The sequence below is a fragment of the Aedes aegypti genome, chromosome 3 (genome assembly GCF_002204515.2).
Source record: "Aedes aegypti strain LVP_AGWG chromosome 3, AaegL5.0 Primary Assembly, whole genome shotgun sequence".
Lineage (NCBI taxonomy): Eukaryota > Metazoa > Arthropoda > Insecta > Diptera > Culicidae > Aedes > Aedes aegypti.
In genome coordinates this window covers 311,342,021-311,363,799 of record NC_035109.1, presented here as the reverse complement: position 1 = coordinate 311,363,799, position 21,779 = coordinate 311,342,021, and the positions used below count along the sequence as shown (strand labels likewise).

At 40.1% G+C, this 21,779-nt stretch overlaps 1 protein-coding gene and 1 long non-coding RNA gene across 3 annotated transcripts in view; one reads left to right on the top strand and one right to left on the bottom strand.

Annotated features, from left to right (window-relative positions):
- LOC5569778 (prolactin-releasing peptide receptor) overlaps positions 1-21,779 on the bottom strand; it is a 539,879-nt gene that overhangs the window by 202,057 nt on the left and 316,043 nt on the right. Inside the window, exon 2 of the mRNA XM_021849352.1 lies at positions 225-2,741. Coding sequence (XP_021705044.1) covers positions 333-1,922 — 1,590 coding nt within the window. The 5' untranslated portion in view covers positions 1,923-2,741 and the 3' untranslated portion in view covers positions 225-332. The remainder of the gene's footprint in view (positions 1-224; positions 2,742-21,779) is intronic.
- LOC110677815 lies at positions 21,072-21,779 on the top strand. Of its 2 annotated transcripts, none has more exons than XR_002501210.1 (2): positions 21,072-21,448; positions 21,512-21,779. It is a non-coding gene; the product is annotated as an uncharacterized LOC110677815 (long non-coding RNA). The 2 variants fall into 2 exon arrangements; XR_002501211.1 differs by having other exon boundaries at positions 21,072-21,454.

The window sequence follows — 21,779 nt, the reverse complement described above, 5'->3', positions numbered from 1 at the left end:
TCACGCAGTTCGTGGCTTACCTAGATCACGAAAGCAAATTATCATATTGCTGACGTAGTTTTTCACAAGCTTTGTAATACAAGTTTCCTCTCTAGTTTATATTATATCAATCCACAAATCTTCAAAACATACTATTTTTTGGAGAGAGGATTCCATTTAATTAAAATTCTATTTATGACTCATTAAGCAAGTTTGGATTTCAGTGTAGTAAAAAAGGGACTTACCTTAAAATATATACACACACACATGCGTACGCCTCTCGAATCGTTACGTTCGATGAATGGTTGGTTTTGTTGTTTGTTTTTGGTTGCTCAGTCTCAGATTCGGCGTTTTTACAGTATCTCCGGCAGCTTGGTGTCGCCGCACGTTCCATCGTTGATCAGGATCAGCGATTGCAGCTTCGGGTTACTGCAGGGTTTCTGGGCAGGGGTGTGCGAGAGGCCCCCGTTCCCCACGCCATTGTTGGAGGACGTCGGTTGTCCGTTGTTGGTGGGTTTCGGGGGTGGGGGCAGTTGAACTTCGAAGGGGGTTTCCAGGACCCCGGACGGGAGGACGATCGTTTCCTGGCTCTGAATCGATGGCAGTAGAGGGGGGTCCGGGGACAGTGTTGGAGGTCCGATTTCCGACAGGAGAATCGAATCAACGGAGGGTTTGTTGGAATCGGTGGTTGTTGTGGTGGTGGTGGTGTTGGGGGATCGGTTGGAGACTGGGGGTAGTACTTGGGAGGATGGGATGAGGGTTTCCTGAACGGTGTCGTTGTTGCCGTTGCAGGTTCGGTGCTCGGAGCGACGAGTGCTGATGGTGCTTCGTCCACGGGAAGGGTTGAAGCAAGGCAGAACCTGTTTGAACTCTTTCCGGAAGTTGTCGTTGAGCCAGGCGTAGAGAAAGGGGTTGTAGCAGGTTGAGCTCATGGCGATCAGATGGGCGATGAAGAAGAGTAGGTTGTAGTAGGGCCAATCGTTGATGTCCGAGTAGAAGTCGTTGCTCATGTTGACGAGGTTCAACGGTAGCCAGGAGATGCCGAAGATTGCAACCATGGCGATCAGCATACGGTTGGTGCGTTTCTTGCGATCTCGTTCGGCTTCCTCTCGGCGGGTGGTTTTGGATCCGGGTTTCGTTCGGGCACGATCGTTTAGTTTAATTGACACACAGATGTAGCAGATGGCCATGATGATGAAGGGTAGGACAAACTGCAGGATCGAAGTTGCGATCGAGAAGACCTTGCGCATGTCTTCCGGCCAGAGCTCTTCGCAGTAGAATGTACGATTTTCTGGTAGGGTTTCGTTGGCGAGAGTTCCATTGGTGTCGTCGTGATGGCTCATGTAGAGGCCATACGGGAGAGTCACCAGCATGGAGAAGATCCAAATGAGAACGATGATTGTGATGCAGGTTGATAATTTCATTCGAGGGTGGAATGGATAGATTATAACGAAGAACCTATCTATCGCTATCGAAGTTAGGGTTAGCGTTGATATGTACACACTGCATCCTTGAGCCAATGGCACCGTATGGCAGATCACTTTTCCGAATATCCACCGTCCAAAGAATGTGTACGAAGGTGTGAAAGGTACGGCCAGAACGCAGAGTAGAATGTCCGATAAGGCTAGGTTAGTGATGAACAGGTTCGTCACTGACTGCATGGCTTTGTTACGGAACACTACGTAGCATACCAACACGTTTCCAAAGATTCCCAGAATGAATATGCTAGAATACAGTAGACAGAAAACCACTTGAACCATTTCGTTGGTCACGACATCACTAGTATTGTCCTGCATCAAGGCTTGACCACTGCTATTTCGACCGGATTGCTCAACGGGGCTGAACGTCACATTAACAGCGTCGCTGAATGCTTCGTAAGTTCCGGTCATGGTCATCGTTGGCAGCACAGTGACCTCACCACGTGATGACATCGTTATGGCCATTCTTCACTTTTGATGATTGATGAAGTCCGTCGTGCGCCGTTAAATCAATTGAATTCCCTCTTCTAGTCCACACGATTACGACATATCTTCCCCGTTTAACGTTTCACCCACTCTGACCCATGCCTGACAAGTTTCGTAACCGGTGATAATGAATATCCTCTACACAACTCCCAAAGGCGCTACTACGAACGCCTCACTGACGCCACCGCTGTCAACATCACTGACTGGGACACGCGTTGCACAAGGCTTCCTTCCTTCCTTTTCTGGCTTGTTTGCTCACACTATCTTTGTGCAGTATCTCCGATTACACGATAAATATTGAGACACACGCACAAATGCCCCCCTTTTTACTCCCTCACATAACACTCCCTCCCCCTCAACTTGCACCTTTTATTATTCTTCCAATGCACACACACACACACACACAAATCGATTACACGGAGCTTCAGCTTCCGCCTCCGCAGCGAATGTCGCAATCACTCCCCCTATTTCCCCGACACGTCTTAAATCACATCCGACGAAACGCTGGGTTCAGTCGGAAACGCCCGGCAAGTGTAAAGAAAAAAACGGAACTGCTAAATGCCAATCAACTAGTTTGCTACTAGTGTGACGATGGTAATCGATTTTCGCGGGTTTCCCTGCTTCCGCTTCCTGTCGCCACAATCGCTTCGACGGGCGTTTCAGAGTCAGAGATGTCTTTTGCACACATTCGACGGGTGGGTTTCAGCTACTGGGACACCCCCCACTGTGACTGGCTGGCTGGATGCTACTGTTCTGGGATGGTTTTAGAGTGAGTGCTTCCGGGAGCTGCTGTGGGAGCTGGAAAGAAAAAGAGACGGAAATTCGGGGAATCAGTCGTGATCGATGAAGATGGATGCGATAAGTTCTTGGAAGTTTAGATACATAACGCCAATCATAATTAGCTGATTAGTTTGTGGCATTTCCAAGTAAAGTCACCAAGAAGTCAAATAGTTAATTTCGAAGACGGAGATTTGGATTGCCTGTCTGTTGGAGTTTCTGGGAGTAGCTTATCATCTTTGATTTTATTAAATGATTAGATGAATTGTAGGAAGGGATTTTTTACACGGGAATAAATGCGGCACTCCTAACAAGGAAAAAGAGTCATGATTTCGGGTGGAACGTGTATTTTTATGTTATGAAAATACACCATGACTAAAAGTCATGAAATCATGAATCAGTTTGCCGTAACGCCAGCAGCGCGTTACTTTTTGAATTTTAGGCGACGAAAATCGTCAATCCAAATCATGAAATCATAAAGCATGTATGCTGCAACCATGAATGAAATTCATGTAAACATAAGCACTATTCATGGATTTTGTTATCTGTCATTTATGATTCTTATGTTTGATATGAAAAATGGCAATTCAGGTCATGAAATCATGAAAACATATGCACTATTCATGAATTTAGATACCTGTCATTTATGATTCTGGTTTTGTTGCTGAAAAGTGGCAAGTAGGGTCATGAAATCATCATTCAGTTCATGAAAGCAATCATCATGTTCGTCAATCAAGATTCCAGTTTATATGTATCAAAGGTAAACAAATAACATTAAGGTTGCAATCGTTTCGGACTCTGCGTCGGTAGTTTAAAAAAAAAACGTGTCGAATTATTCTTTGGACCAGCGGCCTTTTACCCAGAGCAGACGGATTGTTAACCGCGTCAAATAAGAATAAAACGTGAAAAACATTTCAAAAATATCAACCGTAACGAGTTTCACCAAGAACGCGAACATCTAGTCCTTAGGTGTGTACGCAAAACGTTCTCTCAGCTTAAGTAGCAAATCGTTCCGGGGCTCACAAAATGCTGAACGACTGTTTTGTTGTATTTCACAGCGCTTATTGTGGGCTTCCATTTGACCTGAAAATTTATCCGGCGGCTTTTAGATAATGCAAATTATCCTGACATATCCCTGTTAATTACCCATTCGATAATACAATTCATTAGAACTATCGGCCATTTTCGGCCTAATGACCCTTTCGGCCTAACGACCCTGTTGGAGACACCCTAGAATTAAGAGCAATAATTTCTCCCAATATCAAACTTTTGCACGATTTGCATCATACTGAGGGGTGAACCCAAACTTTTGCACGATGACTTGACTGACTGTTTCATTGATTTTGAATACTTTCCAGATTTTTCCGCCAAAATTTCGTGGGGTTTCTTCAAAGTATATAAGATTACGATTCTAATGACACTTTGATTTAAAATTTTGGTCGACTCAATGCTGAGGAAATTAGATATGATTTTTCAGTGTATTTTTTGAAAAATGTCACAACTTTAATTTAAAATTTAGTAAACAAAATTCAAAAAATATGTTTGTAAAAATACATACGAAGTAAAAAAACTCTTTGCCTTTTGAATGCGGCTTAAAGAGTTTCAATTGGACGTGTAGTCACAGAGATATGGACAGAACACTTTTGTATGTTTTTGAGGGGGTGAACCCAAACTTTTGCACGGGAGTGTAAATAAGCCTCGTAATGTCGTAGGAATAAAATTTCTATCAGTATTATTTTCCGACTATTCACCCAGTATGCGATATGAGTTGTTGTTGTACAAAGTTTCAGCCTCAAATAAGCACTTTTGAGGCTGGTAAATTTTTCCAATTTTTTAGTTTCCTCCCGTACTGCCATAATATGCAAACTTGGTATTCCATTAACTCATTGCCTTTTTCGTTGAATGTTACAAACATGCAGTTATGGGCAGTATACCCAAGTAACCATAAGCACCAGTAATAAGCCCTTAATCAGCATCATAGATGCATACATGCATTATAATAGCACTACAAAAGCTTTCACGCATAATAACAGCACTTCTACTGCATAGAAGCCCTATTACCGCATCATTAATGCTTCTAAGCCTGATTCATACAGGCATTAAATAAGCACTATATTAGCTCTATATTCGGATATAGGGTACGTTCAAATGTCCTCCAATGTTTTGACAGATATACCACGTGCTTTGTGTTTGCATATAGTGGTAAGAGAGACTCAAAAATGAATCTTCTCACCATCGCAGGCTTTATGACGGGGTGAAGTGATGGTTTAAATTGGTCACTTTTCCTCCCAATAATATTCGTCTTAGGGTTCATTCAAATATTACGTAACGCAAAATTTGCCAATTTTAGACCCCCTCCCTCCCCCACGTAACAACTTTTGTATGGAAAAGTTTAAATTTTTATATGGACCGTAACACTATGTTAGACTCCCCCTATTGCGTTACGTAATATGTGAATGATCCCTTATGTGACCGAAGGAGCAAAGGAGCAGGACTTCATCAACTCAACAATACGGGTGTCGCAGGTTTGAGACGCAAAATGAGGAATTTTCATCATCATAAAACAAGAATCAAAATTTGGCAATGGCAAAACAACCAAAATGAATATAGTCTGATACAGAGAAGTACTATCTGTATCCTTTTATTATATTTATGCATAACTATTCGAGGTATCCATTTTCATTAATTCATTTGTTTACCTCGTGTACCAGCTGCTTGGCCGCATACGCGAAAGCTCTCTGGCTGCGTACGCGAAACCATAAGATATTCGCCCCATAAACCTGGCGAAAATAACTGACTTTCACATGGTCTTATATTAGCATTAGTGGTGCAGAGAAGCACGGTTATATCTTTGCATTATATTGGCACGCTATTTCGCCTTTTCTGGTATTACAACAGCATTATATACATTCCTTGCTTAGCGCTTGAACGAGTCGGTCGACAGGATCCCGGTCTCATCGTACGGCACTTTTTGCAGAGTTCATTTAGGCCTTTTTCCCCACCGCCCGCGTGGGTTTTTGGTTTAATTAGTGAGTTAAACAAGTTTCAGTTTTGTGCAAAGTGAGTGCTTAGACGATTGCGCTTTGCGAAGGAAGCGAACTAGTGAAACTAGTATCGTTCCACCGCAATAAAATCATCGCCCATCATCAATTATCGGTGATTGATTTTTCTCCCGCACCGAGAACAACAACAAGGCAGAAGGCCGACCCGGTCGGTCTACTACCTACGGCGCGTGGACGTTCTCCTGCTGTAGAACGGATAAGTATACATTATCTATTGAATTGCTTTCGCATCTCCGAACAACAGTGTTGAGTTCAAGGTTGTTTTTCGCTTCTCCTCTGTCTCTCTCCCGGTGCAATTTTGCCCGTATAGGGGAGTTGGGTACAAAATAGCCCACTGATTGGTTATTTTTTTTTTCTTTTTTTTTTTGTGAATTTGATTTACCCATTTAGGGGAGGTGTGTACAAAATAGTCCACACATATATTTTTTGTTTTTGTTTTTTTTTTTTATTATTATTTTTTTTTTTCTTCATTTGGTTGCGGTTAAGCTTTTTTCCGCATGGATGAATCGGATGGAGGCGATACGCCTCCTAGAGATCTCGTTGCTCGAACGCGGTTCTATCAACCGTCTTCGGCTGGGCCTTGGGTTGTCTATTTCCGGCGCAAAAAGAAGATTTTGAACGTGCTCTCGATTTCTCGGGAGCTGACGCGTAAATATCCTGGGACCGTTATTCACCAAGTGAAAGAATCCAAGCTGCGTGTAACTGCACCTAGTTACAAAGCAGCGAATGAAATTGCTCAGCATGAGGCTTTTACTGTGGAATATTGCGTCTATGTGCCGGCACGAGAAGTCGAGGTGGAAGGGAAAATTATCGACGCGAGTCTAACATGCGAAGACATTAAGACTGGCAAAGGCGTCTTTGAGAACCGGTCCATTCCTGATGTGGCTATACTGGATTGTAAACAATTACAATCAGTTTCCATGGAAGGAAATAAGAAAGTGTTTTCGCCGTCAGCCTCGTTTCGAGTGACTTTCCCCGGTTCCGTCCTCCCGAAATTTGTTTGTATTGACAGTGCTTTTTACCCAGTGCGTCTTTACGTGCCGAAGGTATTCAATTGTACCAACTGCAAGCAGCTTGGCCACAGTGCTAGCTATTGCGACAACAAGCCCCGTTGTGGCAAATGCAACCAAGCTCACTTGGAAGATGCTTGCACACAGGAAGCCGAAAAATGTAGCTACTGTCGCGAGGAACTTCATGACCTGCAGAAATGCCCGGCTTATAAAAGACGCATTCGAAATGAGAGTCGCTCAATTGTGAAGCGCTCCAAGAAGACATACGCGGAAATGGTAAAATCTTTGAATCCGTCCGCAAAAGAGTCTTCATCAGCCATCCCAGTTGGTAACTCTTTTCAAGAGTTGTCTTCCGATGAAGCGAACGACGACGAAACCGATGGGGGGGATTCTTCGGAGGTACACGCACCCGGTAAACGAAAGTCTCAATCTTCTCCGGGACTGCGCCGAAAGGTAATGAAATCTTCCCTCAAAAGTTTGCCTAATTCAAAAGGAGGTGGGGCAAATTTGAAATTGCCGAAGAAACAGGTCTTTGATGCTTCCGTTCCGTGTTGCAGCAAAGATCTGCCGCCCCCGCCTCCACCGATTAAATATACTTCAAAAAGAAGCTCTAGACAAGATAGCAAGAAAAAAGCTACTGAAGTCCCTCGCTCTTCCTCGAAAACCCCCGGGGCCAAGCGAGGATTGATAACTTTTACGGCCCTTGTGGATCGCATATGCAATGCCCTCGGAGTTTCAGACTCATTCAGAGGCATACTCGACCTTTTTCTCCCCGCAATAGAAGAGTATCTCAGGGAATTGACTATTTCGTGGCCCCTCCTTGCTTCGATCATATCTTTCGATGGATAATTCATCGAGTGAGGTACAAGATATGATCACTGTGCTACAGTGGAACTGTCATAGTCTAAAACCTAAATTAGACACATTTAAGTTTTTGCTTCACAACTCCGATTGTGATATATTTGCACTCTGTGAAACATGGCTTTCTTCTGAAGATGATCTTAACTTCTACGATTTTAACATTATACGCCAGGATCGAGATGATAATTACGGGGGTGTGCTTTTAGGGATCAAAAAGTGCCACTCATTCTACAGAATCCCCATCCCGACTCATCCAGGCATAGAAATCGTTGCTTGCCAAATAAGCGTAAAGGGTAAAGACCTTTGCGTAGCTTCTGTTTATATTCCTCCAAGAGTTTCAATAAACCGCCGTCATCTCTGGAATGCAGTCTCCATGCTCTCATCTCCAGTTTTAATACTGGGTGATATGAACTCACATGGTACTGGATGGGGCGAATCTTATGACGATTATAGAGCGGCTATTTTCTATGACTTATGCGACGATTTCAACTTGAACATTTTGAACACAGGTGAAGTGACACGTATTTCATCCGACGGCAAAGAAAGCCGTCTTGACCTGTCTTTGGGATCAAGTTCACTATCATTCGATTGCATGTGGAAGGTGATCGATGACCCCCATGGTAGTGATCACTTGCCCATAATAACTTCTATCAGAAATAATTTTGAAAGGTCAGAACAGTCAATTCAGGTTCCTTTTGACCTCACTAGGAATATCGATTGGCAAAAATTTGCATCAGCGGTAACCTTTGGTATCGAATCATTCAACACTCTCCCACCGTTGGATGAGTATCGATTCCTAACAGAATTGATTTATAAAAGTGCATTAGAATCCCAAAAGCAACGAGTTCCAAGTGCATCCTTCAAAAGACGACCAGCCACACCTGGTTGGGATGATGAATGCACTCAGTTGTATCGAGAAAAATCCAATGCCTTTAAAGCTTTTCGTAGATATGGTACCTCAGAACTTTATTTAGAGTACTCGAAGCTCGAAAAAAGACTGAAGAATCTTATTAAAGCGAAGAAGCGTAGCTATTGGCGACGTTTCATCGATGGCCTCTCACGAGAAACTTCAATGACGACGCTTTGGAGAGTGGCTCGCAACATGCGAAACCGCTCATCCTCAAATGAGAGTGACGAATACTCCAATCGTTGGATATTCAACTTCGCGAAAAAGGTCTGTCCAGACTCAGTTCCAGCTCAACCGCCATCCTGGGAAACCCAGAGAGACGATGCGTTGGACAGACCATTCACTATGCTGGAATTTTCTATGGCTCTTCTTTCATCAAACAACTCCTCTCCGGGACGCGATATGATTAAGTTCAATCTTCTTAAAAATCTCCCTGATATCGCTAAAAGACGGTTGCTTGACCTGTTCAACTTATTCATGGAGCACAACATTGTTCCACCTGAATGGAGACAGGTCAAAGTAATAGCTATTCAAAAGCCTGGGAAACCAGCGTCTGATCATAATTCGTACCGCCCGATCGCTATGTTATCATGTTTAAGGAAATTGTTAGAAAAAATGATCCTATCCCGACTCGATCACTGGGTCGAATCAAACAACATGCTTTCCAGTACACAATTTGGCTTTCGCAAGGGCAAAGGAACAAACGATTGTCTAGCGTTGCTTTCATCAGATATTCAACTAGCCTTTGCGGACAAGGAGCAATTGGCTTCGGTTTTCTTGGATATTAAGGGCGCTTTTGATTCAGTTTCCATAGAAATATTGTCAGAAAGCCTGCACAATAGTGGTTTACCTGGAATATTGAATAATTTCTTGTACAATCTGTTGTCAGAAAAACACATGAGCTTCACTCTCGGTCAACTGACAACTTCCAGAATTAGCTATATGGGCCTTCCCCAAGGCTCATGTCTGAGTCCCTTGCTTTATAATTTTTATGTTAAAGATATTGACAACTGTTTGGAAGAACCATGCACGCTAAGACAACTTGCAGATGATGCTGTGGTTTCTATGAAGGGCCCACGAGCGGAAATCTTGCAAAGACCATTGCAAAATTCCCTTGATAATCTATCCACTTGGGCTAGAAATTTAGGGATCGAGTTTGCTCCGCAAAAAACTCAACTGGTCGTATTTTCAAGGAAGCGGAATCCTGCCCAACTAAAGCTTAAGCTTTTGGGAACAGACATCGACCAGTCTTTGACTTCAAAATACCTTGGGGTCTGGTTTGATTCAAAAGGCACTTGGCGAACTCATATTAGGTATTTAACGGAAAAATGCCAACAAAGGATCAATTTTCTACGAACAATTACCGGAACATGGTGGGGTGCTCACCCGGAAGACCTCATAAAACTCTATAAAACAACCATTCTCTCTGTTCTAGAGTATGGCTCTTTCTGTTTTCTCTCAGCAGCAAACTGCCACTTGATTAAATTGGAACGAATTCAATATCGTTGTTTGCGTATCGCCTTAGGGTGTATGCACTCGACACATAATGCGAGCCTAGAGGTTCTGGCAGGGGTTTTACCGCTACAAAACCGATTCTGGGAGCTCTCGCTAAGAATACTTATTAAGTGTGGAGTGAGCAACACACTCGTCATCGAAAACTTCGAAGAATTGCTCAAACTGAACACTCAGTCAAAATTCATGAGAGTTTATCTCTACTACATGTCATCTGACATTAGTCTTCCATGTTATAACCCTCCACGTGTACGCTTCACCAATGACAGTTCCTCTGTTGAATATGATCTGTCCATGAAACAAGCTATTCATGGAATTCCAGATCAACTTCGATGTATAACTATTCCACGTATTTTCAACGCAAAGTTCCAGAATGTCGATTCCTACAGGAGATATTTCACTGACGGGTCACGTATAAATGGATCCACTGGCTTCGGTGTCTTCAATGAAAACTCTTCCGCCTTCCGAAAACTTCAGGAACCTTGCACGGTTTATGTTGCTGAGCTGGCAGCAATCAACTTCGCTTTGGGGATGATCTCTAACATGCCCGCAGACCACTTCTTCATCTTCTCGGATAGTCTCAGTTCTATTGAGGCTCTCCGATCGATGAAACCTGTAAAGCATGCATCTTACTTTCTTACAAAAATAAGAGAGCAGATGTGTGCACTGGTCGAAAGATCATATAAGATTACCTTTGTATGGGTCCCCTCACATTGCTTAATTTATGGCAATGAGAAGGCGGACTCTCTCGCAAAGGTGGGCGCTGAGGAAGGTGAGATATATGATAGAAGAATTTCACACGATGAGTTGTTTCATTTAGTACGTCAAAGTTCTCTTCACGGTTGGCAAAGCGACTGGCTAAATGACCAACTGGGACGGTGGTTACATTCCATAATCCCTAGAGTTTCCTTGCGAGCGTGGTGGAAAGGTTGGGATGTAAGTCGAGATTTCATTCGCGTGATGTCAAGACTTATGTCCAACCATTACTCGCTAGACGCACATTTGCACAGGATCAACCTCGCGCTGAGCAATATATGTAATAGGTGTGGTTCCGGTTATGATGACATCGATCACGTAGTTTGGCAGTGCCCGGATATGGACGCCTCCAGAGCACAACTTATGGATACCCTTGTGGCCCGAGGTAGACAACCCTATGTTTCAGTTAGAGATGTGTTGGGCTCCCGCGATCTCGTCTACATGTTGTCGATTTACGATTATCTTCGCTTGTGTTGTATAAAAGTTTAATTCTCTTGTGTTCTCTTCCCCAGTTTTTTTTTTTTTTTTTTCTCTCTGTGTTATGTCCCATTTGTGTTGGATTGATGTTCCTGGCCATCCGGCAATCGAAAACCCACATGAAGTTGGTATACGCCATGATACGACAAACGAGCAACCACGAAATACCACCCGGATGAGCTGCAAAGAACCCTGTAACCCAATCCCAACCTAGCCCTTCCTAAAAATATTTGTGACCACTAACCTCGAGTTGCCACGAGTACCCTGGCTCCAACCCGGACTAAACTTGGTACTTAAGAAGTTAAACAATTGTAAAAAAGTACAAAAATGAATCTCGGCTCCGTAAAGCGTTAAACGCGATAGAGCCTTAAATAAATGAATTGGTAAAAAAAAAAATAACAGCATTATATACGTATATAAAACTGACATGCATCAAATGATTACCCTATATGCGCATATAATGCTGTTACCGTGCCGCATTGTCGTGCTTACTGATTACTTGGGTAGTAATACTAGTAAAAAAAATGCGATTGCTGTAAATCAGCAAATCTAAAGAAATGAAGGTAATATAGTATATTAAACCCTATATGAGGGCGGTTCAAAATTTAAAAATGTTTGAGAATCCAATCTCCCATATGTACCTTACCATCCTTACCATAAAAATAGTGTCCTGTAAAATTTGCAGTTTTCTAGGTGGTGATTTAAAGGTGGCCCAAAGACAATGTAGGGATATATGGAAATTACTATGGAGAAATTTTGAGATATGTTCCAAACACGCTAGTACTGTAATGTAAATAGAAACTCATTATCCCATAGTAAAAACTCATTCTTGAAATCATAATAAAGAAATTTGCTGAAGATAGAAATTTAATCCGACGGATAGCAGAAGAGATATTCATGAGTTTGTTTAGTATTAGTTAGCTTCATATGGGATTATAGCCCTGCAAACATCTACAAAAATCCCAAACAAAATTAGCTTAAAAGGGATTTGTTTCTTCAGCAACATCCTTTATTAAGGTTTGAATAATTAGTTTTCAATATGGAATGATAAGTTTCTACTTCCATTACAGTACTAGCGTGTTTAGAACATTTCTCAAAATTTCTCCATAGTAATTTCCATATAAACCTACATTGTCTTTGGGCCACCTTCAAATCACCAACTAGAAAGCTGAAAATTTCACACAACACTATTTTTATTATAAGAATGGTAAGGAGCATATGGGAGGTTGGATTTTCAAACATTTTTTTAAATTTGAATTGCTTTTCCCTATGTATCATGATGTTACACACTAGTTTGTACAATTTAACATTTTAACTTCTAAGTGCCAGTAGCGAAGCTAGGGGGGTGCGGTCCGCACAGGGCACCGATCTGATAGGGGCCCCAAAATCGCAATGAAGATTTCTCATAGCATTAAAAGTTCGATATAACTTGTGGGATGACAATTTGTAAGATTCCAAAAAGAAAATGAGTATGCAAGCATAAGTTTTGGTGAAGACATGGATCAACGATGTACAGGGGCCCCTAGATTATCCCTTATTTTTATATTTTAGAGCTAGGTTCATAGTGAGCCGAGGGCCCCAGGGACCGTGGCTGTGGGCCCTCAAATTTCAGGAGTTTTCACAAATATTTGTTTTGTAAGTTATTTTCCTTGTTGTTGTTCAATCGATTGTAGGCATGGGAGAACTCAGTCCTTTAATAGCTAAACACGATCCTGTTATAGGTACCGTAAAATCGGGTGAAATTGATCAGTTAGATGAAATTGATCACCGTGTCACACGATTTCTTTCTACTTCTTCTTCTTCTTCTTTCTGGCGTTACGTCCCTACCGAGACAGAGCCTGCTTCTCAGCTTAGTGTTCTTATGAGCACTTCCACAGTTATTAACTGAGAGCTTACTATGCCAATGACCATTTTTGCATGCGTATATCGTGTGGCAGGTACGAAGATACTCTATGCCCTGGGAAGTCGAGAAAATTTCCAACCCGAAAAGATCCTCGACCGGTGGGATTCGAACCCACGACCCTCAATTCTAATGAAGCATAAATATCAATGAAATCAGTAATGAATGAACGTTGTTTGTCGTAACTATTGTCAAATTGTATGTTGAGAAGTTTTTTTTGCGTTAAGAAATGTTTATTTCTATGAAAACTATTTCCTGTCAGTAAAATAAGTAATCATAGAAAAGAGATGGTTGTATGATTTTTAATAACCAGTGCATATCCAGTTTTGGACATCTATAACATTTGTCTTCACTGGTCAAAGATAACATATTTATTTTTTAACCTTAATTTCCAGCCACATTCGTTGTTTCAAAAGCATTACAGTTAACACAAACGTTATACAAAATCATATATTTTAACCAAAAAATACTTTTTTTTTCGCTTTAAGTTTCCATAATTAGTCTTATGCTATCCCCTAGTAAGTCTGAAAGATTGTGGTAACATACTGTTCTAATCAGGCAAATTTTTCAGCGGAATTTAGTCGAAAATGCATATCTGTGGAAAACGTGCGCGCCAGGTGTTATGTCTTAAAACAACACATATGACTAAAAAGTAAGGTAAACGAAAAAAGATTTAATCTTCAATTTGTCAAAACAAACGTTATAGATGTACAAATCAGGATGTATACTGGAAATTAAAATTCATACATACATCTTTTATCTATGATCAGTTACTTTACTGACAGGAATTAGTAATCACCCTGTACTGTGCAGTATTGAAAAACATTCATAAACTTCTTTTAATAAACAAGGATTTGAACATGGTTTAAACCTGAAAGTTTGTAGGGAAGCTTAAAATATATTCCCAAACTAGATTTCATCATCAAAAGTCGTAACCATTCGCTGATTCGGTTAATATAATTGATTTTCTGTTAGACATCACGAAATACCTTAGGAAATTGCCTACATTTAGGCGTTCTATGCGTAATTATTTATTCTTAACTATTAATTATTTCTATAAAAAAATATATTGTTAAAAATTTAGCAAGCATATTCGGATTCAGGGAATTCAAATTCAGTATGTAGAGTAGTTTCAAAAACTAATAATAATCGTTTTGACAAGTGATCAATTTCACCCCGATATGGGTTCCTCTATTTTTTTATTTCAGAGATGATTTTTAGCACAAAAATCACATCTTTTGGAAAATTTCGGTACATGAGACAATAAGGGTCACCGTCGTACTTGTTGTCCTGTATTTAATTGTTTGACTCTATCAAAATTATAGTAAGCAGACAAGAAAAGCCGTGAAAAATTATCAATTTCACCCGAAATTACGGTACTTAAATAGGCTCAGATACCAATTTTAAAGATGTTGAGTCTAATCACGGCTTTAAATTTATAAATATTTATTTTTCTATAATACTTAATGAATTCTGATTTCAAATCAAATATACCCATGTTTGTTGGCCTCCAAAATCTGGCTTTTGACTTGTACACACTTTTTTACGAGCAGTTTAAAATGCATACAGAGACCTTCTAAATAGTATATGCATAAACATGAGTTACAGGCTAAAGACGCACACTTTTCAGGTTTCAACTTTTGATATATTTCCGTGAATTTTTTAAAATGAGTAAGCCAAAGATTTTGTTTTTTATTTACTTTTCAGATCGATGCAAATATGTATTAATTTTCTTTTATGTTCGAGATTACTTTGGAGCCTCAAGTCTGGGTAAAATATTTGGGGGACAAACAAATTAATATACAAAAAAAGTTAATTTAACAAATTTTCGTTTTATGTTTTTATTTTGAACATTGACTGTGAATCGAAATTCCTTCAGGTATTATTTTTTTAAATCATCCGAAAGTACCTACCACAAATCATCGAAATTTATTCTCGGGCGACTTTAAATAATTCATCAGTATATTTCTTAAAAATTTAGCCTGGTAATTTATATGAGTATTTAACAAACATTTTTTTAATAACCGTAACCATAGATTCGTCTAAGATTTTGTTTAAAATACGAGAAAATATTTCTAAGATATTTGTTTTATTGTTTCAGGAATTTTTGCAGAAATTCTAAAAGGATTTCTTCAGAATCAACATTAGCAACAAATCCAGAGAACATTTTCCAGCGCTTACATGTAGAAACTTCGCAAAATATTCTAAGCAATGATACCAGGATCCTTTCCTTAAAACCACTTGAATATTGCTAGTAGTTATTTATCTGGCGATCTTATATAGACGTTAATTCATTTAGGGACTTTTAAAAAAATTAACACGGAGATTCAAAAAAAAAATCTAACAGCACTTTTTTAAGAATTAAAGGATTTATAAAACATCCGAGAGTATAAGGAATTTTGACAGAGTTCCACGAAAAAATTTTCACTTCAGAAGAATCTCTGCTCGTTATTTTTTCAATGTATATTTCAAAATTTTCTCTAAGGATACCTCTATGAGTTTCGCTGGGAATTCTTCAAATAATAATATCTATAATAAAATCAAGCATTTTATCTTGATTGCATCCTAGATCTGCATCAAAAGCAACAACAAAATTCAGTGATTAGCGCAGGAATTTGTTCAGCGATTACAACAGATATTTACCTAAGAATTATTTCAAGATTCGTTTCACGAGTCATTATACAGTTCAACTAGGCATACCCATGAGCTTACTACTAAATACAGTGCAACATAGAGATAGTTATCCAAACATATCATTAAAGATCCTTTTAAAAAGAAACATATAAAAACTTGTGTTTTTAGGCTGTTTGACATAGCATAAAAACTACTTCATGGTGGGAATCCTGGCTATACCCTCGAATGGGTGAATTTTTACCGCAGAATATTTTTTGACATTTTAATCACGAAAATTTCTTCTAAATGTGAAACGTTTTCGAATGAAAGGCATATTTTGCAAACCTCTATTTGAGGGGCCCCCAAATCTACCTCCGCACCGGGCCACCAAAACTGTAGCTACGCCACTGCTTAGTGCGTGAACAACACCGTAATAACTCCTTTGTGTTCCAAACATGGTTCATTGGACAATATAGCGCAAACCTTTTTATATTAACACTATCCTTTTATTCATTTTTTTCTCATTTCAGAGAGCGAGTAATGGCGCTTAAGCCTAGGCTATAATAAAAGCCAGAACACTAGGAGGAAATTCCAGTGTTCCATCCCTGAATCAATGGACAACTATGGAGCAAAAATATCCTTTCTTAGATAAATCACTCCCAACGATAATAATACGGTCGTATAACTCGCTTATAGTGAATCCTAGACCACTACCTTCCCACACACCCAAATCCTTGATATCTATGAGGGCGTCGGTGAGTCGCTGGCCTCTTGCTAAGTAGATGTCATATCATCATTACCCTTTCCTATTCCTGTAACGGAGAAGAAGAGCGTGGCTGGCAATGGAAACTTTCATGTCTTTTCAAGTCTGAACTTCGATCGGATGGCTATTCATTCCCAAATATCCCCCATAAGCAATTCGAATAAGATTGAAAAAGCAAAAGCATGACAGCTCTCAATATGCAATCTACGAATTACTCCGTTACTACGAAACGCAACGCAACACTTACTAACGAGAAAGAGGCTTTAATGAGAAAATATGGAGTAGTTTTGGTTTTCCGCAGTAGAGGTTGTCAGCAAAAATCTATATTAGGATCAACAAAGGATAAAATTAATAAACTGAACAGAGCAGGAGCATATAAAATTTCATGCCATAATGCCATAAAATGTTCATAGGACAAACAAAACGAACTCTAGAAATTAGATTCAAAGAACATATTGCAAGCGGGCAAGGAGAGATTAGCATGTGACATTCGGCTCGTAATTAATTAAAAGTGGAGCTGATAGGATTGAGAATCGCTTCATGGGATATTTGAAATGTAACAAGGATATCATCAGAATCAAAATCAGCGTGAGTAACCAGTTGGCTACAAAGGTGACTTGAGTTGGTAAAGACAAATAAATCCTATAGGGATTATTCAAAATTAATAAGCAGTTCGTTGTTGACAGCTGCAATGTACTAAACTAGCTACCTGCAATTTACTAATTACACTTGCGGTCTTTCCACCCCAATTAGAAATAAGAACACATTCTTTTACGGCACTAAAAATTTACCGAACCCTCAATGTCGATGTTTAATTAAAAATGGCCAACACGATCAGCACCAACAACTTTTTTTTGTTGTGCCAGCTCTTGAGTCGTTCCAGCTAACAGCAACGATCCCTAACTTCATTGCACTTTCCGGCCATTTCGCAAAGTAATCACCATTCGTCGTCAGCCCATCAAAGACTTTTTAATCTCACGAAGCACTCTGTCATCGCAGCCAACAAGCTAAGGCTGGTGAGTTCGTAATTAATTGATTTTTGTTTGCTCTGTCAACCAAGACCGGGACCAAATGGATCATGAAAAGCTCCAACGAGTCTTCTCTTCTTTGCTTGGGAGAATTTCTTACGCGGAAAAACATAAAATTAATTAACCATTAATCGAGTGCGTTACAGTTTTCCCCTCGTGATTGGTAATTGTGTCAATTATAGCCTGAATCCGGACGACGTACTAATTGTATAAGTGTTTCGGCGTGGCACCTTGGTGGAAGTTCGATTTTGACGAGGGGAGGAATCGTTTGAACCTAGGTGCTGGGATCCACAGAAGACTAATTATTTCGATGACGTCCCTGAGCAAGTTCACCGTTCAATAAGTAATTAGACGTTCATTCCGGCGTAATCAATAGAACGACCGAGGCTCGGTGTTTGCTCAGGATTCGGTTCGCATGTAGACAGAGTCATTAGCGAACACGGATACCTACGGAGAAGTGATCGACAAACAACGTCTGAACGTGTTTACCCAGAAGAACGCCTAACGAATAGAAGCTTTCCCTCTCCTCAGGAAAAAGACTATTCTCCGCCGGGTCAAAGAAAACAGCATAGCAGAAAAGCCATTGAACTGTTTGGTCGCAAACAAGAGAGGAAAACCAAAACACTCGTTATTCAACATCAAATCGATGGAAATGTCCTCTTCTCGACCGACACGGTGACGGGCACTTATTGGCGCTGTCAGAGCCAGATGCGAACCGAGACTACTTATTGACGTAGATTGTTGCTCATTTCAGTGCTGGTTTGTGGGTGGGTGCATCCGAGTGGATGATAGAACGGTTTGCAGGTGATTGAAATTTGTTAACGGAGATAATCGTCAATACATGAAAGAAAACCTGGAGGATGTTTTCCATTTCTGTAGTAAATAATTAAAAGCCTCTCGGATATAAACCAATTCTGGTAATGAAAGAGGAAAACAAAAAAAAAAATATTAACTACTTTTGAAAAAAGCTGTGAGTTAAGAACTCACTAGTTTAATTGGAGATCAAGTTACTCAGAACTTCGGAAGCATTTTTCAATCAAGATTAAGTTTTAGCCAATTCCTGGATGACTGATTTGAATAATCAATTACTCAGAACACTAAGCTGAAAAGCAGACTCTGTCCCAGTGGGACTTAAATCCAATAAGAAGAGAAAGATGAGAACTATTCCCGATGCTAGACGCTCCCACCAATCTAGCCTAATTCAATTTCGAAACTCCAATCGCCTAACTTTACTACTGCGTAGCGTTTCATTTGATTCCTCGGTGCGCTATTTAGTTGTAACGCGAGCATAGAGAACACAAAGCCGAAACAGCCGAGAAGCTGAATTATGCATAAACCAACTTTGATTGCACCATTAAAATTTCACAATCCATTTGCAGGGCTGGCTGGCGCGTTCTTCCTCTCTCTGTCGCCAAGCGACTCGACTACCTTACTACTACTAACTGTTGAGCTTCGACATTGGGATTCCCTCTCGACGACGAGGACGATGAGACCTACATATGACATGAAGAGCGCGATGCATTTTCAATCAGTCTCAACATGCATAGCTTGCATGCTCAACGCATGAGCTATGGACATGGATGAAACCAGGACTTCCGCGAGGAGCGAACAAGCGATCTCGGTATAATTCAAATCTTCTTCTTCTTCTTGGCATTACGTCCTCACTGGGACAGAGCCTGCTTCTCAGCTTAGTGTTCTTATGAGCACTTCCACAGCTGTTAACTGAGAACTTTCTTTGCCAAAGTTGTCATTTTCGCATTCGTATATCGCGTGGCAGGTACGATGATACTCTATGCCCAGAAAAGTCAAGGAAATTTCCATTACAAAAAGATCGTGGCCCGACCGGGAATCGATCTCAGACACCTTCAGCATGGTTTTGCTTTGTAGCCACGGATTTTTTTCTCTGAGTGATTTTATATAGCCGAGCAAACGGGTGGAGCTGAAAGTGGATTGTTGCTGCTCAAGGATGTCGGATCAATTGGTGAGCTCTTTCATGCTACTACTTCTAATCTATAAAATATGTATGACTGCACCTTTAATCGTTACAACGGTGAGACGTAAATATGATTTTTCAACAAACTATAAATGGTTCGTCACTGTGAGTGTCGACATAAACTCTGATTCATAAATTATTTATGTCTAAATTTTTTTTCAAAAAATTTTCTTCTTTTTACCTTTATTATTGTTCATATCAAACGAAAATATTATATTTACATATAAGCATGTTTATATCTCACAAATAATTATTTATCATGGTCTAATCGCTTATCAAAGTGAATCCTGTGACCCAACGATCCTTCCCATTAACAAACATCCCTCCCAGCAGTGCGCATCGTACCTTCGTGCTGTGCGTACACGAATTCTCTCTGCTCTTGGAAGTTTTCTTAAAAACTACCTAAAGCAATAAAACAGTACTTTTCAGTGCTACATAAACAGTACTTTTCAGTACTTTTTTCTACTATTGATCCCTTTACGATCCTTGTTAGGACCCGTGCCTTCGATTTTTCGTTGGACCCGTTGGCGAAAGCTAGCGGTGGTAATCCTTCTTGGACACCGTCTTGGGAAAAAAGCCTCTCGAAGGTCACGTCTTATTTCGTTTATTAATTAAACATGGTATCAACAACAAACAAAAGGAAAGGTGAATCTCTGAATTCACTACTTCCTTCCAAAAAAGTGAGATTTAAAACTGTCACTACACGTGGCAAGAATGGAAGAAAGGACGTTTCCCCGGAATGCGAACTTTCTTCCAAGGGTGAAATAAATAATTGCATCGAAATGAGCAATCAGTTCGATGCTCTAGACAAATTTTCCGAACACCAAATCGAAGCAGCCTCTAGCCCAGGCTCTTTGATTCAAGTGAGGAAGCAAAGAGTGCCGCCTATCGTGGTCAGTTGTTCCGAATTTGGGGGATTTAGGCAGGAGATCTTAAACTCCATTAGGGGAATCAAGGTTTCCTTCCAAATCGCAAAGAAAGGAGACTGTCGCGTTTTGCCGGAAACTCTTAAAGATAGCGAACTTCTTCTCAAACATCTTGAAGAGAAGAAGCACAATTTTTTTACTTATGACGACAAAACTGAACGTTTGTTCAAAGTTGTCTTGAAAGGTCTCTCAAGTGACTATAAATCACCTGAAGAGATCAAAAATGGTATAAATGATTTATTTGAATTTTCCCCAGTCCAAGTAATCATTATGAAAAAGAGAACTCAATCTTGCATTGTTCGGAAAGGACTTTCTCAAAAAATTTATTTAGTTCACTTTAACAAAAAAGAACTAAATAATATTATAGCTTTAGAAAAAAACAAAACTTTTGTTTGATGTCCGTGTGACATGGGAATATTTCCAGAAACCTGGAGGAAATTACCAGAACCCCACTCAGTGCTGTCGGTGCCAAAAGTGGGGTCATGGTACAAAAAATTGTCGCATGGATGCTAAATGCATGATTTGCGGAGGTTATTCTCACCAGTCTTCAAATTTGCCTTTGCTTTGCGTTGATTTGATTCATAAAACAACGAGAAAGAGAATGCACGATCCTTATTTTTCAATCCAACAAGGCTTTGATTTGATCCTATCATTTCGGTGAAAATACTGCATCATTTTTCTGAATCATTTGTGACTCATTCAACAAGGTAGACTAAGCTGCAGAGGGATAACAAGCATTGCTGGTAGGCCTAGCAACGCACACTGTTTTCTTTTCATCGCGAATTCACGAAGTGCGCGTCAATGGTTAACAAGTGATAATAATTATCAAAATGGTACACGAAGTTGTTTGAACAGAATTATTATTCAGAATTCAAGTCATCTATGGTTGTTGCTCTACGCACTACTATACCTGTTATTGAGTATCAGTTGAATTTGCTCATGTATTCTATATAAACGTAAATGTAATCATCTTTTTATTACAGCCACAATCAGTTTCCTTTGTCTTTTCCTACGAAAATGGCATGATATTTTATCAAATATGCATGCTTATGGCATTGGCGTCATGATCAAACAAGAACACCACCTCTGTAGCGCTGTGGGAGGCATGGATCATTTCACGGAGCCCAACTATTATTGCACCGTTCAGAACAAGGCTATATTATACGAACCCTGATCTTCAACACTCTGTTATGCATTACTTCACAATATTTTATCCTATGTTTTGTGGCAATAAAAATGTTCTTGGAATGT